The sequence below is a fragment of the Gracilinanus agilis genome, chromosome 2, assembly GCF_016433145.1.
Source record: "Gracilinanus agilis isolate LMUSP501 chromosome 2, AgileGrace, whole genome shotgun sequence".
Taxonomy (NCBI): domain Eukaryota; kingdom Metazoa; phylum Chordata; class Mammalia; order Didelphimorphia; family Didelphidae; genus Gracilinanus; species Gracilinanus agilis.
Window position 1 is genome coordinate 482,231,147 of NC_058131.1, and position 24,468 is coordinate 482,255,614.

The following is a 24,468-nucleotide window of genomic DNA, read 5'->3' on the forward strand; positions in this document are numbered from 1 at the left end:
TGGAGAGAGTACTGGGCCTAGAGTCAGAAAAAGTCATCTTCCTGGGTTCAAATCTGGCTTCAGATACTTACTAGCTGTGAGTCCCTGGATAAATATTCCACCCTGTTTGCCCCAGTTTCATGTGTAAAATGAGCTGGAGAAAGAAATGGCAAACAAGTCCTGTATCTTTTCCAAGAAAATTCCAAATAGGATGACAAAGAATTGGACACAACTAAAATGACACAACAACAACAAAATATGCTAGGAATTGGACTAAGCACTGGTGAAGCAAGCAAAGACAAAGGATAGCCCCTCCTCTCAAGGATCTCACAGTCTAATGGAGGAGACAACATGTAAACAACTAGGTACAAATAAGTTTCTAAAGGACAAATTGGAGATAATCAACAGAGAGAAGTCCCTAGAATTAAGGGGAAACAGGAAAGGCTTCTTGTTGAAGGTAGAACCTTAGCTGGGACTTGAAGGAAGCCAGGGAAGCCAGCAGGCAGAGTTGAGGAGAAAGAGCATTCTAGGCACAGGGGAAAATGCCTGGAGATAAAGTGTCTTGTTCTCAGAACAAAGAGGAGCCCAGTGTGACTGGATCCAAAAGTGTGTAGTGGAAAATAACATATAAGAAGAGGGAAAAGGTGTAGAGGGGACTAGATTATGAGTGAGTCAAAGGTGATGCCTAAGTTGTGAGCCTGAATGACTTTGTGATTGTGGTACTCCCAGAAGTAATAGATAAATTAGGAAGAAGGGAGGTTTTGTGGTGAAAATAATGGTTTCTGTTTTGGAAATGTTGAATTTAGGATGTTTGTGGGACATCTGGCTTAAGATGTCTGGTAGCTGAAGAGGTGAAACTGCAGGTAAACAGAGAAGATTAGGCCTGGATAATTTGAGAATCATTAGCATAGAGATGATAATTAAATCCATGGTTGCTGATGACATCATGAAGTAAAATTATGTAGAGCAGGAAAAGAGAAGAGAACCCAGAGCAGAGTTCTGGGATAGTCACAGTTAGAGGTTATGATCTGGATAAAATGGCCTGAGAAGGGGGTGCTCTGATAGGTAGGAAGAGAACTAGGCAAGAACAGTGTCCTAAAAGCCTAGAAGAAAGTTTAAAGAAGAAAATGCTGAACAGTGTCAAAAATTGCCAAGAGATCAGGATAAGGGTTGAGAAAAGGCCACTGGATCCTACAATGAAGAAATACTAAGTAATTTTAGAGAGAGCCGTTTTGGTTGAGTGTTGAGATTAGAAGCCAGACTATAGAGATTTAAGAAGAGAGTGAGTGAAAGGAAATCTTCTTCCTGAGTTCAAATCTGGCTTGTGGCAAGCCTTCTAAAGGAGTTTAACCTCAACAGGCAGAAAAGATTTGGGACAATAGTTGGTGGGGAGGGGAAAGATCAAGTAAGGTTAGTTGTTGTTTTTTTTTAAGGGAGACATGTTTGTAAGTAATAGGGAAGTAGTCAGTAGACAGGGAGAGATTGAGAATAAGTGAGAGAATGAGGATGATAGAAGAAGTTGTCTCCTGGAGTAGATGGGATGGAATATGATTTCAAAAGAAGTTCAGAATGTTGTCTGATGTGGATAGACCAGCAACTCTCTAAGTAAGTAAAGATGTCATTTATGAAACTTTGTAGTTTATGCTACAAAGAGCTTTTTGGGGTTCTGTGCAGTTGAGCAAAAATGTCATCCACATCTACTGTCCCTGAGTAAGCTATCTTTGCAAATTCAGAATTAGATTAAAAAGAAAAGAATAATGACAAGAAAAAGATATGCCATCAAAACTACTTAACCCTGAATTATTTAGACAAGTAATTCAACATCAAAAATGTTTAATATACTACCAGAAATGACATGAATACCTTCTATAATAATTTCATTGTGAAGTTTAGCAAATATAAAATAATTGCTACAGCAAAGAGAATAAAAGGACCTAGAAAGCTTTAATGAGCAAATATCTAATGACTTCTAGCTATTTGCAAAATCTTATGAAGAAGAATGATGGATAATTATGAGCAGCAGCATCCCATAAAGCAGAGAAGCAGTGGAAGGTGAAACTAGTTAAAAATTTTTTGGCAAGATATCCTTTTTTTTAAAACTCTTACCTTCTGCTTTGAATCAATACTGTGTATTGGGCTAGGCAATGGGGTTAAGTGACTTGCCCAGAATCACACAGTTAGGAAGGGTCTGAATCCATATTCGAACCCAGGACCTTCCGTCTCTAGACCTGGATCTCAATCCACCTAGCTACTCTCAATATTCTTTTTTATATATGCAAAATACTGAGGAAATAAAATTTATTTTTGGATGTTCTTACTTTCTTGGTCTCCAAATGACCTGTCAGTTATGGGTACTAAGGTATATTGTATTTTGACTCAGAAGAGAAGGGTTCAGATCTCAGGGACTTCTTATCTGTAGGACCTTGGGCAGGTCACTTTTCTTCCTTGGGCCTCAGGTTATTCCCTAAGAAAACTAGGTTGTTTGAATAAGTAATATGTAAAAGAACCTTTCTAGCTCCAATCCTATAATCCTGAAATGAAGAGTATGAACAAGAGGACCCGAAAAAGTGCTTCTTGTCTTCCAGAATCAGGCTGACTCCCTGAATGCATGCTGGTGGTCTCTCCACTCTCCTTTCAGATTTGTATGCCTCATCAGCAGGGGGCACTGACGGTCTGTGTCCATGGAAGGAGAATGAAGTGCAGAGACTTCTTTGCTAAGATGGTGCTGATTCTTTTTCTTCTCAGACAGAGAGGTGGAATCCAAAAAAAGACTTTGTACTGGATTTTATAGCCATAGGTGGGTCCAGTATTTGGTCTAAATGATTTGACAAGGTCCTTTTAGAGGATGGAGCTAATACCCACATTTTCAGTGAAACAGGAAAAATAAATGAAAACTAAACAAAATCGAACCAAAATCCAAATGTGCTGTCAGAGACTCCAGGATTTGCTGCATTAACAGTTTAGGGAAAAGTGAACCTTTATCCAGGGACTCCTAAGTGTTCCCACACTGCTAGAGGTTTCATGGTGGGCACTGGGTGATGTCTGAGCAGAGGACTACTTTCCTGCTATCTCTGCAATCTCATTCCAAAGGGACCTGAAAGCAGCTGTGGCCCCTCCCTGCTATAAGCCCTTCTTCAGTAGCCCTCCTTGCTAATTAGCACTGGCTCCGCAGGGATATTTACCTTTTCTCTGTTGGATTCCTGTGGTTTTTAAAGAATTCAGGTACTTGGTAGTTGCCAAAGAATTCAGATTACCTCACAGGCTGTATGCTGTCCAGAGTCTAATACCCTAGCCAGAGAAAGGGAAGAGACAACAACAACAAGGGGGGGAAGTCCCCCAATGCTTGCTGTCCCTCTTTGCTGGCAGGCCCTTGCTGTTTGTGGACCTCGAACCATTCCTGGCTCTGGAGGCAGGGGATCAGCTCTGTAATCCCTTCCCCAGACGATCCCATAGGGCGCTCCCTGCTCACTGTAGCACTTTGGCAGGCTCCCTGCTGCAGCTGGTTAACAGAAGATCAGAGTCCTTGGGCCTCTTGTTCCCTTCCAATAGGGTTTGTCTGGGTCAGGCCAAAATGAAACCCAGTGGCTCCTGGCAAGGCAGTTTGATTCGCTGTCTCCTCACCTCCCAAGGCCTTTCCTTGGCTTGGAGTCACCATAATGGCCACTGATGTCCTCTGTGTTGTTACCATCCTCTCCAAATGAGTTCTGTTCTCTTGACATTCATAGAAGGTTCTCTTTTAGATTGGGAACTCCTTGAAGACAGAACCTCTATTTTTTTCATCTCTGTATCTGCAGCATCCAACCTCATGCTTCTCAAAGATAACATAGTAGGGGTTTAATGAATGTTTGCTTGTTGAATACTTTCTAGATCATCAAAAGTAGACTCCATGCTCCATCTTCGCCATCTTACTCATGCCTTCATAGCAGTAATAGCTAGAACTTATATAGTACTTTAGAGCTTGCAAAGTGCTTTATAAATATTCCTCTCATTTTTAGTTTCACAATAACGCTTGGAAGTAGATGCTATAATTGTGCCCACTTTACAGATAAGGAAACTGAGGGTCGACTAAAGTTAAATGTTTGCCTAGGTTCAGAGAGTTAGTAAAGGTCTGAGGCCAGAAGTGCTTTATTCACTGCATTGCTCAGTTACCTTATGATGACTGAATTATCTCTTTTTTCTTTAAAAAACCCTTACCTTCTATCTTAGAATCAATTCTAAGTATTGGTTCCAGGGCAAAAGAGTGGTAGGGGCTAGGCCAATGATGGTGAACCTTTTAGAGACAGTGCCCAAACTGCACCCTCATACCACATGTGAGCTGCCCCCTTACCCCAGACAGGAGAGGAAGGCAGCATTCCCATTGGGCTGCTGGGCAGAGGGGCGGGAGATGTGAGAAAATGTCCTTAGGTGTGTGTGGAGAGGGGGAGGAGAACAGCCTCCTCTGGCAGACATGCTATAGGTTCGCCAACAGGGGACTAGGTAATAGGAGTTAAGTAATTTGCCCAGGGTCACACAGTTAGGAAGTATCAGAGGCCAAATTTGAACCCAAGAACTCTCATTTCTTGGCCTAGCTGCCCCTGAATTAGATCTTAAAGATCCAACAAATTTCCCTCTCTTTGGTTCCATATTTATAAAGGGATGAAAGACCTGAAGAAGGCAAGTTAGCATTATTTAAAGGAAGTATTGAATATTCATTGATTGTGTTCTTTATATGGTAATCCTTGTTTAATACCATTTTCCATATCTACTTTATAATGAGTTGAATGGAAGTACTTTCTTTAAGTACACATCCTCTCTTAAAATCTTAACATAAGGGGGCAGCTAGGTGGTTCAGTGGATTGAGAACCAGGCCTAGAGATGGGAGGTCCTGGGTTCAAATTTGACCTCAGACACTTCCTAGCTGTGTGACTCTGGGCAAGTTGCTTAACCCCCATTGCCTAGCCCTTACTACTTTTCTGCCTTGGAGCCAATACACAGTATTGATTCTAAGATGGAAGGTAAAGCTTTAAAAAAAAAAATCTTAACATAATAAATTAATAACCCTAGCATGATTCTCAAAATGAATTTGGAAAGAAATGCCTTTGATGCATAACTAAAACAGAGGTGGTACTGTTGATGCAAGAAATTTCCATCAGAGAATAAATACATTCCACAGGATTTTTCAGTGTATAAAATATAGTACTGTACTCTCTTTTAAGGCAAATTACAAATCCCTGTGTTTACTCTTCTGGTTCTTTGTTTTTGATTGTTTTATGATATAGTGTGAGGATTCAATTGTCATCTTAATTTCAGTTTACTTCCCAGCAAGTATTTGTAAACTTAATTCTTGAAGTGCTTAGTAGAAAAACGCCATTTTTTGGTGCTAATAAAGAAATTGTTTTGAAGTATTAGACTTTACTAGATCCATCAAAGTATCAGGTAGAAATCTTGTTTTGGAATATTTACATTTAAGTGTAGTAGAGCCATCAAAGTAGCAAATAGATAACTTGTTTTGAAGAATTTAGATTCATGATAGACAAAAGTGAAAGGAACTTGCTTAATTTAATTTGATATTTTTCAGTTAAGAATCATTTCTACTGGTGAGGTTAAAGTTGTAATACACTCTTCCTTTTAACCACCCATAAAGTTTTCATTTCTTATCTTATCTCCCAAGTGAGAGAATCTTTTTTAAGAGTGCTTAGCACATAGTAATTACCATATAAATGCTTATTCCTTTTTTCTTCCTTTCTGGTAGCCTCTACTTTGTTCTCCTTTCAGCTAAATTTAAATTCCATTGTTTTCTTTTCTCCTGGATTCTGTCATTATATGACCCTTCTTCACTCATTCTTCTTATCTTCTCTCTACTTTGTATCCCCAGCAACCTTGAATGAGGCTTTTATGCAATATTATTTTGAAGAACACTAAGAATATACACTTTTAGTCAAAGAATATTAAATGAAGTGTGGAAGGGAGGGAATCTATTTCTGTGTAGATGTCTGAGAGATATGTTGGGTACTAGAACACAGTGATAGAGTTTCAAAGATGTACCAGGCATCAGTAGTCATCTGGCTTGATCCAAATCCTATTTACAAAACCCTTGACAGGAGGCCATCCATCTTCTGTTTGAAGACCTCTATTAAGGGAGAATGCTGATTCTTGAATCAAACCATTCCACTTTGGAATAGCTTTAATTATTGGGAATTTTTCTTTACATCAAAACTAAAAAAAAACAACACACACACACACAAAAACAAACCAAAAGACGAAATTGGCAGCAGTGTAGCACTGCTACTTGATTTCCCCTCTGGAGGCTAACCAGGGAAAATCTAATTACTCTTATATGTTATAATTCTTTAAATAGTTGAAGGGCAATGTCTGGGCAGCTAAGTGACATAGAGGATAGAGTGTCAGGGCTACCATCAGGAAGACATCTCCCTGAGTTCAAATTTGGCCTCAGACTTTTACTAGCTATGTGACCCTGGGCAAGTCTTTTAACCTTATTTGCCTCTGACCTCATCTGTAAAATGAGCTGGAGAAGGAAACCACAAACCACTTCAGAATCTTTACCAAGAAAACCTCAAATGGGGTCATGGAGAGTCAGATGCGACTGTAACATCTGAACAACAACAACAATCCCCAGTGTCTCCCTTACATCTTCTTCCGGTTAATGATTTCCTATTTCCTTCATCCTATCGTTATGTGCCTTGAACTCAAGGCCTTTGCTATCCTAGTTGTTGTCCCCTAGATATTCTCTAATTTCTTATTTCCCTTAAAACATGGCACCCAGAACTGAACACTATACCCAAGATGTGCTTTCACTGGTGCAGAGTATAACAGAACTGTTACTTCCTTATATCCTGGTCACCTTACCTCTCATTTTAGCCCCAAATTTCATTAGTTGTGTTGAATATTGTATCACACTGATACCTCATGATGAGCTTAGAATTCACTAATATAGATTTGTTGACTAAGATAGAGTATACTATACAACTCACCTGAGTTGAGCAGTTTAATTTTCTGAAATAATTTATCTCTTTTTAACCCATTTTTGTTCTGGCAAAGAGGGTAGCATTAGTTGTGCTACTGTGAGGTAATGTGTCTGCAGCCTCTATGGGGCCAAGGTGGGCCTTCTTGCTTTTAACAAGAACTTCATTCAGTCACTGCAAAAGTGTCTGAAGGAATATTAGGGTATAAAGACTGCAAAGTAAAATGGCTAGAAATAAGATCACTAGAAGTTCTTGGAAATGAAAAATCCTTTTTGAAAATAGAATATTCTTTGTATAAAGAGTATTTATTAATAAGATAACAAAGTTCTCTAAACTCTGGGCCTCTAACTATTCCTGCTTGAATCAGTATCATTTCTTGTTCTCTCCACTTTGCTATATATTTCTGGTATTGGGTGAAGGTAGTGAATGGTTGAGAAGAAAAAGAGAAGAAAATTTTAAATGAAGTCCTTAGGTTCAGAAGTAAAAAAAATTCATTTTTACAGTGTATGCAAGCATATATAAATAAGTTTGTAAATTATACAACCTTCCCAACTATTTTCACAGAATTGGATGCAATGGTACAGAAAAACTGTAGTCAAGGGTGATGATGTGGTTCCAAAGGTGTGTGAGCAGAAATTTGTAATTATCTAAGTAATAGATACAAAGAATATTTTGTTGATATTAAAGCTTGGAAAGCTTGAAAAGCTTGACTTCTCCTCTCTCACTTCTTTAAAAGTAACTGCATGGATATATACATCCTTTATGCTTCTTTATTCCTTTGACTTTAGTACCAAGTATCAAATTTCCAACATATATACATATTCTGTCAGTCTTCCTACACAAGCAGTGTGATTCTCCTTGCTGTGTGTTTACTTGCTCCATTATTTCTATGAACCTATATATATATATATATATATATAGGTTCATATAAATTTACATATGAAAGCACATATATGTGTATAGATGTATACGCTTTTACATAAAGTCTACCTGTATATATGTGTCTATATATAAAACTATATACACATATATACATGAGTTTATATAAAAGCATATATATATATGTGTGTGTACTTATGCATGTGTACATATTTTGTGAATGGTTTCTATGTTTTGGCCCTTATTCTTTATCTTCCTTTCAAGTCCCGAGATTAGTTTTCCATGCCATTCATCTGTATCGTTGTTGCTATCACGCTTCTTTCCCTTTATAAACAATGTGATTCTCCTTTCTTGTGCTCACTTGTTCCATTATTTCTGTGAGCCTCAGTTCCAAGACTCGTCCCTATATTCCTGTCCTGGCCCTTTGTTACTCACTTCAAAAAGTGCTAACTACAGGATATTAGATACCTACACCCACAGTATATTAATGGGCCCTGTTCTCTTGCCCTGCTTTTTCCCCAGCCCAGACAGCAATTCAGTACTACTTTTTTGTCACTTAGTGTTATTTGGTTTCTTAATTCTCACCTATATATTCCCTCTAATCTGAGAGGGGAATATTTTCAAGCATTTAACTTTGGATCCTGTTTTTAGGTTTGCAACAGTGAGATATGATCAAGGAGCTAAGAACATAAGGAACCAATTCATGCACCTGACAAACTATAGCGTGAACAAGAAGAGCGGGGACTATGTCAGGTACGGTTGTGATTAGGCCACAGAACTCCAGGAGTGAGGGAGGGAAAAGGAGGATGAAGAGGTATGGTCTACACTGACCCCAATTGGTTGCTGGCAAATAAATCCTAATGGAAGTTTTTGTATTTCTGGGTGGGGAGTGGGGGGTGCTAGATTTGAGCTTCACAATCATATTTAGCAGGTGTGAGTGAAGTTGACTCTTACTGGCAGGTGGTGGAGAATAGGTTTTGGATTGCTTCTTTATTTCTGGCACAGTCAAAATATGTCCTTCCTTGTTCAAAATCTTTCTTCACCTTTTCTGTACTTCCTCATTTTCTAAGGTAAGGATAATAGTGTGTATTTAAGATCCTTGGGGCATATAGACTTTTGGAGAGCAAGAAATAAGGCCTTCTTGGAAGAGGACTCACTGGAATGGGAGGACTGGCCCTTTTCTTGGAAATATTTTCTCTGTTCTGTTTTTCTTTCATACTCAACAATTTAGCCAGAAAATGGAAAAATAAAAAAGAAACCCAAATAGTTACTTTTTGCTTAGACTAAAAATAGGTTCATAGCAAGTCCAAGAAAAGAAAGAAACCAGGAATCTGAAGGCATTGGAATAAGAGCTAAAATTTTACAGGTTTAATTGAACTTCCCTTCACTAGGGTTTGGGATGGCTAAAGAAATCAAACCGTTCATTTTGAAAGGTTAACCAAGTATGAATGGAGGTGTGGTAGGTAATGAGGAACAGCTTGAAACAAAACACCTTTTTCCCTCCAACTATAGATTGTGAGACTTTCCCTATTCTTGGGATCTTTTAGCCCATAGCACAGAGCCCTATATAATAGTATTCATTTCTATATGTTTGTTGAGTATTGAATGTTGAGATTCTATTGCAATCATGGTATATTTTTGCTGACAATGAGGGATAAGAAAAGTTTCATTGGTATAGGATAGAAGTGCTAAACATTGCCACCTACAACACTCTTGAATATGGCCTGAGCCAGATAAAAGTGTGTTTGGGAACTCTTTAACAAAATAAATAAAAATACAGTAAAAGACAGATAATGTAGATAATGCTATATATTTTTCTAAGTTAGTCCATAGCCCACAGAGATCCTCATATAGTTTCATGCCCCCCCCTCCCCATTTGAGTTTGACACTATTGATGTAGGAAACTACTTAATGAAGAAACCACTTCTACCAATGCAGGTTGGCATCTTCTCAGCAACTTAAGGACCTAGAGAGGTGAAGCCACTCACCCAGGGCATAGAACTAGTATGTGCTAGAGGAAGAACTAGAATTCAAGTTTTCCTTGTTGCTTCTTTACAACAGTATAGTTTGTGAAACTTACTGCTGCTCTGGTGCATATTCTTTCACTAATACCCAAGAATGAGAAAGAGGCAAGGGAAAACCAAGAACTTATTTCAGGTGCTAAAGGACAAGTATATTTGGTTATAACCTTGCCCTATCCAACCTGTTTTCCTTTTACAACAACACTAAGGCTTGTTTTATGGGAAAGCATAACATTTTCCACAAAGATTAGAGGCAAATCCCCAAAGTTCCTTAGCCATCTACTCCCCTTAATTTATTTAGATCCTTATCAGATTATTTTAGATTTTTGGCTTACCATTTTCTTTCTATTGATTAGCATTATTATTTGGTTAAGTCAAAATCTGCATTTCATCTTACTAAGAACGAAATATGGAAAGTGTATAACTTTTGACTTCCATTGAGGAAACAGGACTACAGAGTGGAGAGTGGAAGGGAGAGATTGGGGAAAAGATGTATTTCCTAAGGAGTTAATGTGAACAAAAGTACTATTTGAAAGCAATCTTATTCTTTAAGACAAAGAAGCCTAAAGCCACATGTGATCCTTGGCCTCTTGATTTGTTTTTAGTTGTGATGATCCTGAAGTAGAAGATTATGGAAACAAATGGAGCATGAGCGCGATGCTTAGATACCTGAAACAAGAAGGGAAAGACACAACTGGTGAGTATCCAGCCCTTTGTCACTTCCATTTTTTCCCCAGTGGAATGCTGTAATAAAGTAGCCTTTATATCTCCTGTGAGAGGTCACTATCATTAGTTTCATGATAGGAAAAAAGAAAGAGCTGTCAGACAGGATTGTGGGTATTAGTGTCAGGTACTTGTTCCTGCTGCTTTAGAAAGGAAAGAACAGTTATTTCAAGGACCTTTGGGCTAAACCCTTTTGTTTGCTTTCTGTACTAAAGTGTAAAATTCTTTCCATTAGCCCTAGAATTATTGTTGGGAGCAATTTCATTTGATAAATCATATCTATATTTTTAATGAAGCCCCGAATTCAAGTTCTTTTAAGCATATCTCCCTCTTTCATATTGGCATCTGATGAGTTTGGTATTCAGAATAGACAATGCATGGAAATTGAAATGGACAAGATTAGTGGTCTCTAAGTCACATGAAAACACAATTTTTCTAAAGTCACTGTACTAGAAAAAGAATTATAGTAAAGAAATATTTGTTTTCAAATATTCAAAAGTCCATCATGGGAAAGAGTTTATATTTGTTTTGCTTGGCCATAAAAGAAACAAGAGGTAAAAGTTGCAGAGACATATTTAGTTTTGATATAAGGAAAAACTTGTTAACAATCAGGACTCTTTGAAAGTGAAAGAAGCTGCTTTGTGTGATAGTGGTTTCATTCTCACTTGAAGACAGCAGGAAAAGAAAAAAAGACTACTTGATCAGGTATCTTGTTAAAGGAATTTTACTCAGGTGCGAGTTAGACTAGAATTCTATGTTGGTAAAGACATGGCACGTGTGCCCCAGTGCTCGGGGAGGCTGCTCTGTTCCCCCTTTCTACTGTGCCTGAGGACATTTCTTACATGCACTGCCCCTCTACCCAACAACCCAATGCAAGCACTTTCTGCTTCCACTCTTTGGGGTAATGGGGGGTGGGAGGGAGGGCTCACAGGCTCAAAGGTGCAGTTTGGGTATGCATTCTCTAAAAGGTTTGCTAATGCTGGACCAGATGAATCTTTTAGGTCCCTTCTAACTCTTTAGATTCTCTATTTTTGTGTGAATTTAAGGAGAGAAATAGATGTCATTTCTAGAATAGGGATGCCTTTTTTCTTAGATAGATACATCTGTGCATTTGCAAACACACAAGTATTGATACTCTTGATTGTATTTACTTTAACTGCCCATTCAGGGGGAGGACATCGGGATACTTTTGGACTTGGGCACCTATGCTTCTATGAATACATTCTAGGGTGTAGCACATGTCATATTGTATTTCCTCCTTCATGGTTTTTTGTTTTGTTTTGTAGCACTGATGGCCCACGTAGAGGATCTGATCATTAAGACTATCATCTCTGCTGAACTAGCTATTGCTACTGCTTGTAAAACCTTTGTTCCTCACCGTAGCAGTTGTTTTGGTAAGGACATTTATGATCTAATGGTGAACTGGGATATGATTCTTGAGTAGGGAAGGCATGGTGGATATAGAGGAGGAAGAGGTACACAATGGATTTGTATTTATGTTTCTATCTCAGTGTGGGATATTAAGATGCTACTAAGAGGGCAATGAAGAGCTGAATTGGGACCATGTTTAGAGATGCCTAGCTAGCTTTGGTGGGGTAAGGGTGGTTAGAGCCACATAGGGAGGTCTCTATCAAACTGTGACCAAAAAATGCCTTTTATGGTCTATACAGAAATAATGCTTTAAAAGCAAATGAATTTCAGAACTCACTGGTAGAGATACACTGGGAATTCTTCAAGGAGCTTTGGCTGGTATCAGTATTTGCTTTCTTCTATTTTCTAGTCACTCTTCCTTTTTTGTTTTCTTCTTCTTCCTCTCCATCCCTAATTGCAGAAAGAAGGACTTCTAGTCTCCTTTAAAGACTAGTTATCCACTGACCAGTTTTAGCCATAAGCAGGATCAGAGAGACACTCATTCAGATGTAGGCCTAGTTGTCCCTGGAGCCCTAAGGCTGAAGGTTTCTGAGTCCTGACTGTGGAACTCAAGGATAAAACCAGTAGGAATACCAGATCATTAACTTGACTTGAATGTATGAAATTCATAGCCATCCCTTTTTCCCTGAAGGAGCTTAGGTAATTGTTGAGATTGTGAACTGAAGTTGGAACAAGCAGAATAGGACCTTAAATTCTATGATAATGATGTTATAGCTATGGACTGATTCATTATGAACTGGACCTTAATTATCTGATGAATTTTAAATGACCTGCTTATAGGTCTCACAAAATTAGGAAACAGAAGTAGGGAACTGGAAGCATGTTCAGTCCAAAACATTGACTCTTTTTTTTCCTAGATTAAAAGAAAAAGAGGATGTGTAGTCCTTGTTCTAATGAGTGGTTGGTTATTGTATATCTAGAAGGAATGGTATAAAAATATGTTCTGAAGTTACTTTTTGTACTTTTCCATTTTATATTTGTGATTTTTTAGCCTTTTAGAAGCTTAAAAGTTTATTGGAATGAATGAAAACAGAATGTCAGATATGAAATAAATTTTGGGTTTCATTGACTCACTGAAGAGCTGTCCATGTTTGGGGTGATTTTTCTTCTTTCTCTACTTGTCTTTCATTTTAATAAACCCAGTGCATCTGGACTTTTCTAAAGTTGCTATCTCCTTGGCTTTGTGGTTCTAAACCCATTTCCTGTCAGACCTGGGATTTCATCTGGGTCATTAACCTTCTCACTTCAAACAAGACTCAATGAAGATTGTATGTGGGTCTCCTTTCCTCTCATCCTACTTACCTTAGGGCTTTGGTTTCAAGGAATAAGCAGTTTTGTTTCAGTTGTTTAATAATATAATAGGAATTGAGAACTTCCAAGAAGATATGATTTAAGCAAGTCACTGTGCTTTGGGAGGAAGCCAAATATCCATGCGATGGAACACAACATACTTTATCGCTTTAGCTGCCTCTTCTGCCCTTAGCTATCTGCCAAAGGAAATTCATTGCTATCTAAGTTTGAGTTTGTTATGTCATTTCTTCTCCATCCTACCACCTGTTGGGTCCAACTGTGACCTAGATTGTTGAAATGTTTCTCTTTTTCTGGCTTCCTATGTCATCATTTTCACTGACACCAATCTTTTTTTTTTTTTTTTTTTTTTTTTTTTTTTTTGCTTCAGATGTTCCAACCTAATTTTTTGGTAGGATGATATATATATTTGTTGACCAATTTAAAGACAGAAACAGGAATTTATCATAAACTACTTGATTCACAGTAATTTGTTGCCCTTTCCCAGAATTTTAGAACTTTAGAGCATCCACTCTAAAACTTGATTTTTAGAATCAAATTTTGTGATTTACTGAGGAAAAGCTTAGCCAAAGCAATTAACTATTACTTTTCCGACAAAGAGGATATATTCTATGGGAGTACTAACTGTACCTAGCTCATAACTAACATTTATGGCTCACAAAGGTCTCTCTTTCTTTCTCTCTTATGTATATGTGTCTGTGTACGCATGCATCAGTGTGTCTCACCTGTTTTTCCTTACAACCTCCCTGTGAGATTGATATCATTATTATAACCATTTTACACATGAGAAAAAAAAAAGCAGATAGGGGTTAAGTGACTTGGCCACAGTTGCATAGCTACAACGTGTCTGTGACAGGATTTAAACTTAGATTTTCTTGATTCCAAGTCTAGTATTTTATCTATGATGGCACCAAGTTGTTTCAAGCAGTTCTTACCACAATGTATATGCAGACACCCAGCTGTTTCTACAGCTTATACGTCCAATTGGTATGTAATAACAGTCTGTATTATAGGCTTTATGGAACCTGAGGACATAAGGAATTACCCTTGTTCCACCTATGATTTTTGCATAACATTTTGGTTTGTCTCCTCTCCCTCTTCTTTATAATTCTATAGCTATGACATAGAACAACTGAGTAAAAAGTTAGTCAAAATAAACAATAAGCCATATAGACTTGGGAGAGTCCATGCCAAAATACAAGGTTCTCTGCCTCATACCACTCTTTAAGATTTTTTTTATTATTATATAGTTGACAAACATCAATAGACAATCATTTCTACCTAAAAAGAGCTAGAGACACGAAACTACTTTTGTTTGCAATTGCAAAAAGTTTGTTGCAATTTTTAAAAGTGTAGAACAAATTCAACATGATGGAAACAAAACTGTCTTTTCTTTTAGGAAGTTCCTTCTTAAACTTTCTTTTCTCTTCTGTACATTTTTTGAAAAGTTTCAGGGATACTCTCTCTTTTTTTTTTCATTATTACCTCTGCTCCCATTCCCATCAATAACTTTCTTCATCTTTAACCAAATAAATGCCCTTTTTTATATCAAATAAACTACGTTTAGGCAAAGCAAATTCCCACATTGATCATGTCAGAAAATATGTGTCATTCTCATGTTAAAACCAGTGGAAATGCGCATCAGCCATGGGGGGGGGAGGCGGGGGGGGGGAGGAAGGGGAAAATAAGAGCATGAATCATGTTAACTTTTCTAAAAAATAAATATTATTAAATGTTAAAAAAAAGAAAATATGTGACATTCTGCATCTCTGAAGAGATGGGAAATATAATTATCATTGGTCTTCCATAGGTGTGGATTCAGTGATTATTCTGATTTTGCTCACTTTGCATCAGTTCATGGAGAAAGGTCTTCCCTAGTTGTTGTTTTTTTAAATCAGTCTTTTGTATCATTTTTTATGGTGCTGTAATATTCCATTATAGTCATCACAATACAATTTATCCATTTGATTGATGATTATCTCCTAAGTTACCAGTTCTTTGCTTTAATGAAAAATTTTTGTAGGAATACAAATGGATTCTTTCTTTCCTTTTATTTTTATGAGCTATAAACATAGTAGTGACATCACAGTTAAAAGATATGCCCAAGTTTAGTGGCTTTTTGTTGTAGGGTTTCAAATTTTTTTCTAATAAGGCTGGAATAATACACAGTTTATCAATTATGCATTGGTATCTCTGTCTTCCTTCATCCCCTACAAAAATTGTAATTTTTCTAACTTTATACCAGTGCTAATCTGGCTTTGGAATTTCTTTTTTCTTTTTGTGCTGGGTTTTCTTGGCAGTACAGAAAAGGCCGATAATTAAGGGGGAACACAATGTAAGGGTCTCCATTGATCATAGTTTTGCTACTGTTTCTATGTGGAATTCAATGAACTTTTCCTTTAAGTACTTTGATGTTCTACAATTTGGTACATATATAATGATTAATAAGAACTGATTCTGTTTCCTTATCAGTGGTGCTTTTAAATGTAATCTGCTTATCTTTTAAAATTATGTCAAAAGTTGCTGTTACTATGTTTAAAATTAGTTGTTATTCTTGCTTTTGAATCGTTCTGCTCCAGTTCCCCATTTTAGCTCTGTGGATTTTTATATTTCAAGGATGTTTCTTTTAAGTAACATATTGTATTTTACTTTCTAATCCATTCTGCTACCCTATTCTGTTTTATGGATGAGTTCATCTATTCATATTAATGGTTATAATTGTTAATTATGTAAGAGTAAAATTAATAAAATTCCTGCTCTCCCATTCTTCCACTTATTTTTGAATATTCTCCTAATGGACCCAGTTAGGAGATATAATAAGCTCTTCCTCCTCCTTTCTCATTTCTTCTTCAATGTTTTATTTTTCTTCTTTTTCTTTCATATCTAAAAGCAGATCAAAACATTCCTAAATCCCTAGTCTTTCATAACTTTCTGATTCTTCAAGACAATGGGGTTCCATGCAAAAGTATAATTGTTTCTTATTCCCCTATTAGAAAATAAACAGCTTATCATCATTTATTCCCTTCCAGTTTCTTAAATGTACTTACTTTTTTAGGTTTCTTTTGATTCCTGTGTTTACATTTCAAAAATTTCTGTTAAGATCTGAGCTTTTCATTGATAATGTTTGAAAATCCTCTTTTAAATATTTTTGCGGGGGGCAGCTGGGTGGCTCAGTAAATTGAGAGCCAGGCCTACCGACAGGAGGTCCTAGGTTCAAATCTGGCCTCAGACACTTCCTAGCTGTGTGAACCTTGACAAGTTACTTAACCCCCATTGCCTAGCCCAGTGATAGGCAAACTTTTTAAAGAGGGGGCCAAAGGAAAAGAAATGCTCATCTGTCAGACTCTTTCTAAGGCAACTCTTTAGAAATTTCATTGTATTATATCCTACTCATTGTATTCATCAGATTAGGAATAATGTACAGCTGGATAGAACATTTCATGGGGCTGCATCTGGCCCATAGTTTGCCCATCACTGAGGCCTAGCCCTTACCACCCTTCTACCTTGGAGCCAATTCACAGTATTGACTCCAAGATGGAAGGTAAGGGTTTTTATTTAAAAAAAATGTTTTAAAATTTTTTTGCCCTAGACTTATTTATGTAGGCGAAATTATTCTTGATAAACACTGATCTTTTGCCTTTTGGCATATCATATTCCAAGACTTTCTTTTAGGAAAGTTGCAGTTTTGTTTTTTTTTTTAAAATTTTAAACCCTTAACTTCTGTGTAGTGACTTATAGGTGGAAGATTGGTAAGGGTAGGCAATGGGGGTCAAGTGGCTTGCCCAGGGTCACACAGCTGGGAAGTGGCTGAGGCTGGATTTGAACCTAGGACCTCCTGTCTCTAGGCCTGACTCTCAATCCACTGAGCTACCCAGCTGCCCCGAAACTTGCAGTTTTTGTGTGAGCCCAACTTGTTTCTAATACCTGAACAATATTTCTGCTGCATGAAGTATTTTATCTTTATCTTGGAAGTTGTGTAAAACACTATTTCTTGATGCTTTTATTTTTATTTTTTTAGACAACAATCTGTGGATTCTTTCCATTTTCATTTTCCCTCAGGTTCTGTTAGATATGTACAGTTTTCTTTTGTGATTATAGTACCCAAGTTTTTAATTTTGTCATGCTTTTCAGGGAGTTTTATGATTATTTCTCTTCAGTTTGTTTTCTAGTTCAGTTCTTTATAAGAATAGATATATTATTTTCTTGTGATTTTTCAATCTTTTGACTTAAAGAAACTTTTTTTTCTCTATAAAGCATTGATTTTTTCTTAATTTCATTCTTTTTTTTAGGGAGTTCATTACTTGGGTGAGGTTTTCTACCTTCTTTTCAAAGTTATTCTGCTTTTCCTCCAGAGTTCTTATGTAACTTTTCCTCTTAGTTTTTCATTTCTTCCAAGTACTCTTATTGTGGCCACGGCATTTTTCCCCCCTTGAGCCTCTGCTTATAGTTGATGTGGCATTAACTCTTTTTTCTATTCCTGGGTTTGCCTCATAAACATCTCTTACCTTTGCTGTATTCAGTGTTTTCTTCAGCCTCATTTCTTCTTTTGGGTTTTTTATGCCATGCCAGTTTCTATCCTCTCTGACACTTTTTTTTTTAAAACCCTTACTTTCTGTTTTAGTAATAACTCTTAAGACAGAAGGACAAGGGCTAGGTAAACAGAGCTATGTGACTTGCCCAGGGTCACAAAGGTAGGAAGAATCTGAGGCCAAATTTGAACCCAGTACTCTATCCACTGTGTTATCTAGGTGCCCTGCCTGCGTATGCGTGTGCACGCATATGCACACACACACACACACACACACACACACACACACACACATCTTCACTGAGTACACCAGCAGGATCTCCCTTCCATACCCCATTAATAATCATTTTCCAGTTGTAGCAACAGCAGGTTTTTGGTTTATTTCTTAAGCTCTTCTTAATTCCTTTAGTGAAACCTTTCTTCTGGAATTCTTAGGCTTCTGACTGTCTTTTGGTGAAGCACTGACTGGGCTGGATAGAGGAGCTTACTATTTTTCTTTTTGGATTTCTTGATTGTTATTTAAAATGATGCCCTTATTAGATCTTTGCTAAAGTATATGTAGGAGAACTCATTTCTTCTATTATCTTTCTTGTTGCTGTCTTAACTAGAAGTCACCTTATTCCACGTCTTAGAAAGCTGAATTTATTATAAGAATTGTGATTATTCCAAAAATAAATGTTTGTTGAACTTAATTTATTTGTTTTTTTTATTTGTTTTTTACATTTTCTTTTTAAACCCTTGTACTTCGGTGTATTGTCTTATAGATGGAAGATTGGTAAGGGTGGGCAATGGGGGTCAAGTGACTTGCCCAGGGTCACACAGCTAGGAAGTGGCTGAGGCCGGGTTTGAACCTAGGACCTCCTGTCTCTAGGCCTGACTCTCACTCCACTGAGCTACCCAGCTGCCCCCTAATTTATTTGTTTTAAAATGAGTGAAAATTGGTTTTAAAATAACCCATATCTTTAGACTTTCTGTTATTTATTAACTAGTTTGTTTATATTTATAAAATATATAATTCTATCTAGCATATCTAAAGAGGAAAAAACTTTCATCACTATACTTTTGTTTGACAAGAAGTAAATTACTGATTTTTTCCCCTTAGAAATACATCTTTTGTTATTTTTGGTATTTTTATACTGTAGCTTTTGATAGTGGGTTAGCTATTTTTCCCCGTGATGTGAATCTGGAAATTTGATGATCAGAGCATGTGTGTCTTTAAAAACTCCATCTAGCCTAGACTTTTTCTACCCTTAGCCCTCTGGATCAATTAAATCTAAAGGATATCATCTTTTATTACTTAAAGAGAAACAGATGCCACATTTTCCAGAGTCTTTAAGCTTCCAACAGCACCCTGTACCAATAATAATAATAATTATTATTATAGCATTTATATAGTGCTTACTATATGCAAGGCACTGTGCTATTGCCGGTATCTCATTTGCTCTTATAATAATTCTGATAAATGCCACTGATGTCTTTGTTTTTCAATTGATGCAAACAGAAGTTAAAGTGGCTTGTTTAATTAAGGTCACATAGCTAGTAAATATGAGGCTAGGTTTGAATTCTGGACTTCCTGACTCTTTGTCCAGTGTTGTCCTACTGTGTTGTCTAACTGCTTATTGCTGGGTACTGTACTTTTTAAAAAAATCAAGTTTACCTGCCAAGATAAACTTAAAGATAAATTTAGCTTTTCCCCTCCTTCTCACCTGAAAACTCAGGACTTAGTACAGTGCCTAGAACATGTAGGTGCTTAATACACTGATTGATGGGCATCTCCTCTTTTACTCTTGTCTCTTGGAGAGATAGTTCTTCTACTCCCCAAGGCCAGCGCCTCAACACATACCCTCTATCTCATCCCCAACAATATTCTCTAGCCCATTGCTCTTATAATTATCCTTTTTCATTCTATTTTTTCTATCCTTATTTCTTCTTATCCGCTTACTCCTCACAAATATTTACGTCTTCCCCACCCTTAGGAAACCATTCCTCCCAATGACTATTTTTCCTTTCTTCCTCAACCAAACTCCTTGAAAAAAAGTCATTTATATTTGATGCCTTGATTTACTTAATTCTCACTCTTTCCTTAACTTTTTGTAATATGTCTTCCAAAATTATCCCTCATATTAATTGTCCGTTCTGAGGTTACCAACACTCTCTTAATCACTAAATCCAATGGGTCCATCTCCTCATCCTCTTGAATCTCTCTACAACATTTTTTTTTAAACCACCCTTATCTTCTGTCTAATGAGCATTGATTCTAAGACAGAAGAGTGATAAGGGCTAGGTAACTGGAGTTAACTGACTAGGCCAGGGTCACATAACTAGGAAGTGTCTGAGGCCAGATTTGAACCAGGTCCTCCTGACTCTAGGTCTAGCCAATCAATGAATGGAGCATGCAAGTAAAAAAATCTAGAAAAAGAACAGATTAAAAACACTCAATTAAACACCAAATTAGAAATACTTAAAATCAAGAGAGAGACAAATAAAATTGAAAGTAAGAAAATCATTGAACTAATAAGAGTTGGTTTTATGAAGAAAAAAAACCAAAATAGATAAACCATTGGTTAAATTAATTAAAAAAACAAATCACCAGTATCAAAAATGAAAAAGGAGATATTACAACCAATGAAGAAGAAACTAAAGCAATTATTGGAAGTTATTTTGCCAAACTACATACCAATAAAATCTGACAATCTAAGAGATGTAGGTGAATATTTACTTAAACAACCCCATCACTGAAAAATAAATTGAACAAGTATCATAGAACTCCCTAAGAAAAAGGCCCTAGAGCCAAATAGATTCACAAGTGAATTCTACCGAATATTCAAAGAACAACTAACTCTAATACTACACAAACTATCTAGAAAAATTGGTGAAGAGGGACTCCTTCCAAACTCATTTTATGACACAAATATGATATTGTTACATAAAGTAGGAAGAGCTAAAACAGAGAAAGAAAGTTAGATGAATCTCCCTAATGAACATTGATGCAAAAACAATTTAAATACTAACAAGGAGATTACAACATTATGTCATAAGAATAATACACCATCACGTGGTGGGTTTTATACAGGAATGCAGAGATGGTTCAACATTAGGATCACTATCAGCATAATTGACCATATCAATAGCAAAACAAACAGAAACTACATAATTATTCAAGAGATGCAGAAAGAGCATTTGACAAAATACATCATCTATTCCTTAGAAAAACTTGGAATAAATGGAACCTTCCTCAAAGTGATATATGGCATCTATTTAAAACTATCAGCATTCATTATCTATATTGGAAATAAACTAAAACCCTTCCCAATAAAATCAGATATAAAGCAAGGGTACCCATTATTACCAGTCTTATTTAATATTATACTAGAAATACTATAGCAATGAGAGCAGAAAAAGAAATTGAAGGAAGTAGAGTAGGTAGTGAAGAAATAAAGTTATCATTCTTTGCAGTTGACATGATGGTATATCTAGAGGATCTTAGAGAATCAACTAAAAAAACTAACAAATAATTAACTACTTCAGAAAATTCACAGGGTGCAAAATAAACCCATATAATTCATTAGTTTTTCTATTTACCACCCACAAAACCCAACAGTAAGATAAAGAAAAGGAAATTCCATTTAAAATAATTTTGGACAATATAAAATATCTGGAGGCATACCTACCAAAACAAACCCAGCAACTATATGGACACAATTATAAAACACTATTCACACAAATAAAGTCAGGCTTATTCAATTGGAAAAACATTAATTGATCATGGCTAGGCCAAGCCAGTATAGGAAAAATGACAGTCCTACCTAATCATTTTACCTATTCAGTGCCACACCAATAAGACTACCCCAAAACTATTTCATAGAACTAGAAAAAATAAAGTTCTTCTGGAAAAAAAAAAGGCCAAGAATATCAAGGGAATTCATGAAAAAAAAAAAAATGAAGGAAGGGGACCTGGCTATACCAGATTTCAAACTATACTATAAAACAGCGATGGTGAACCTATGGCATAGGTGCCAAAGATAGCACACATAACACTCTCTATGGGCACACAGTTGGTCCCCCTCCCCCAGTGATCCTTACTAAAAAGGCAAAGGGACTTGGGCAGAGCTGCTCCCCTCCCCATCACGCCTAACATTTTTTCATATCCCTTGTCAGTCTGCCTAGAAGCCCACTGGGAGTGCATAGGGGTAAAATTGGTGGCTCACAGGCAGCAGAGCTTGGGCCATTCCCCTACCCCTCTCTACACTCTCTGAGGACATTCCTTACTTCACCAGGCCCTTCACCCAGAAGCCCAATAGGGCTTCCTCCCTCCCCTGTGTGGGGTAAAGGGCTGGGAAGCGGGGTATGGCACACCTGACACTCATGGGAGGGTGGGCACGGCACTCAGTCTGAGGGGTGGGACCTAGCACTCCATCTCTAAAAGGTTCAACATCAATGCTCTAAAGCACTAATTAACAAAATTCTCAAAACAATCTGGTACTGGCTAAGAAATAGAGTGGTGGATCAATGAAATAGATTAGGTAATCCATACATGGCAGTTAATCCAGTGTCAGGAAAACCCAAAGATTTGTGCTTTTGGTCTATTTTTTCTTTGTAAGTCATTCTTTTCATCATTTAATTTTTCTGCCTTGTTTTTGACCTGGTAAATTCTGGCTTTTATAGAACTATTTTCTTGTTTTAGTTCATATCTCTGTTTCCAGATGACCTATTTTGCTTTTTAAGTTCTTTTCCCAATTTTCTTCAACCTATCTTATTTGTTTTTTGAATTCTTTTTTGAGCTCTTCCAGAGCCTGAGTCTGATTTGCTAGCGTTTTGAAGTTTTGCTTGATGTTCCTTCTTCTTCCTTTGTTCTATCTGTCCTTGTTCTTTATCTGAATAGAAGCTTTCAATTATAATCTCCTTTTTTTTTCTTCTGTTGTTTATATTTTTTCTTCTTACCCCCTTCTTGTGGGTTGTACACTCTGCTCTTCGGGCATACTGGATTAGTCCAGTTGACCTGACCTGCTGGGTAATCTGCCCTAAGGCCAGATCTTCCCCAGCTGCCCGCAGAGGCTGAAGATGAAGGTGTGGGGACTGAAGGTAGTAACCAGCTGGCCTTCCCCTCTGCTTCTCTTTGCCAGCTGTGTCCCTGCCAGGGAGGTGTTGGGTCTTTCCTTTATACCAGTGATTCCCAAAGTGGGCGCTACCACCCCCTGGTGGGTGCTGCAGCAATTCAGGGGAGCGGTGATGGCCATACTTTTCTTGTATTACATTCTATTCTGAGTTCAATAAATAGTTTCATAATTTCCAGGGGGCACTAAGTAATATTTTTTCTAGAAAGGGGGCAGTAGGCCAAAAAAGTTTGGGAACCACTGGTTTATACTCTAGAATTAAACTTTTTCTGTGTACCTTTCGATTTGAATCAAGTAGGGAGTCCTATGGCTCTGTCTTGTTGTTGGGTTTAGATTTCTGTCTTTTTTTGAAGTGCCTTTTTTTAAAAATTGGTACGGAAGGATAATCACATAGAATTAGGCTTCTGCTACTTCTAAGCCTATATCTTGACTCCCCACCCACCCACTCCCAGATCTATGCTTTTGGGGGGAAAACTCACTATTTGAAAAAAAAAACTTCTGGGAAAATTGGAAAGCAATTTGGTAGAGATTAGGCATGGACCAACATCTCATACAAGGTTGAAAGCAAAATGGATACTTGATCTAGAAATAAAGAGTGATACCATAAACAAATAAGGGGGAACATGGAAAAGTTTATCTGTCAAACTTATGGGTAAGGGAAGAATTTTGACCAGAAAAAGAAATAAAAAACATTACAAGATATAAAATGAACAATTTTATTAAATTTAAAAGTTTTTGTATAAATAAAACCAATGAAACCAAGAGTAGAAGGGAAATAACAAACTGTGAAAAAAATTTTTTAATAAGTTTCTCTGATAAAGCTCTCATTTCTCAAAAATATAAAGAATTATTTCAAATTAATAAGAATACAAGTCATTCTCCAAATCACTATTGATTAGAGAAATGCAAATTAAAGTAGTTCTGAGGTACCACCTCACACTTACCAGATTGGCTAATATGACCAAAAAGGAAAATTATAAAAATTAGAGGGCATGTGGGAAAATTGGGACACTAATACATTGTTGGTAGAACTATAAATTGAAACAATTATTCTGTAGAGTAATATGGTACTAGGCTCAAAGGACTACAAAACTATGCATACTCTTTGACCCTGCAATACCCCCAGAGATCAGAGATAAGGGAAAAGGACATACCTGTACAAAATATTTTTAGCAGCTCTTTTTGTAGTGGCAAAGAATTGCAAACTGTAGGATTGTCTATCGCTTGAGAAATGGATGAATAAGTTGTAGTACGTGGTTGTAAAGGAATACTATTGTGCCATAAGGAACAGTTAACAGGATGAGTTTAGAAAAGCCTAAAAGACTTATACAAACTTATGCAAAGTAAAGTGAGCAGAACCAGGTGAACAACATATACAGAAACAACTAGAAGATGATCAACTGTGAAGAACTAATCCGTTATCAGCAAAGCAAGTCTTCAAGATAACCACATTTCATGTTAAAAATATTATTTATAGCCAAAGAAGGAACTATTGAAATCAGAGTACAGATCAAAGCATGGTA

The 24,468-nt window shown here is 36.9% G+C and overlaps 1 protein-coding gene across 1 annotated transcript in view; it reads left to right on the top strand.

Moving 5' to 3' along the window:
* The window catches only part of TTLL5 (tubulin tyrosine ligase like 5), a 318,095-nt gene that overhangs the window by 63,711 nt on the left and 229,916 nt on the right, over positions 1–24,468 (top strand). The window contains exons 9-11 of the mRNA XM_044664952.1: positions 8,472–8,573; positions 10,447–10,538; positions 11,851–11,958. Coding sequence (XP_044520887.1) covers positions 8,472–8,573; positions 10,447–10,538; positions 11,851–11,958 — 302 coding nt within the window. The remainder of the gene's footprint in view (positions 1–8,471; positions 8,574–10,446; positions 10,539–11,850; positions 11,959–24,468) is intronic.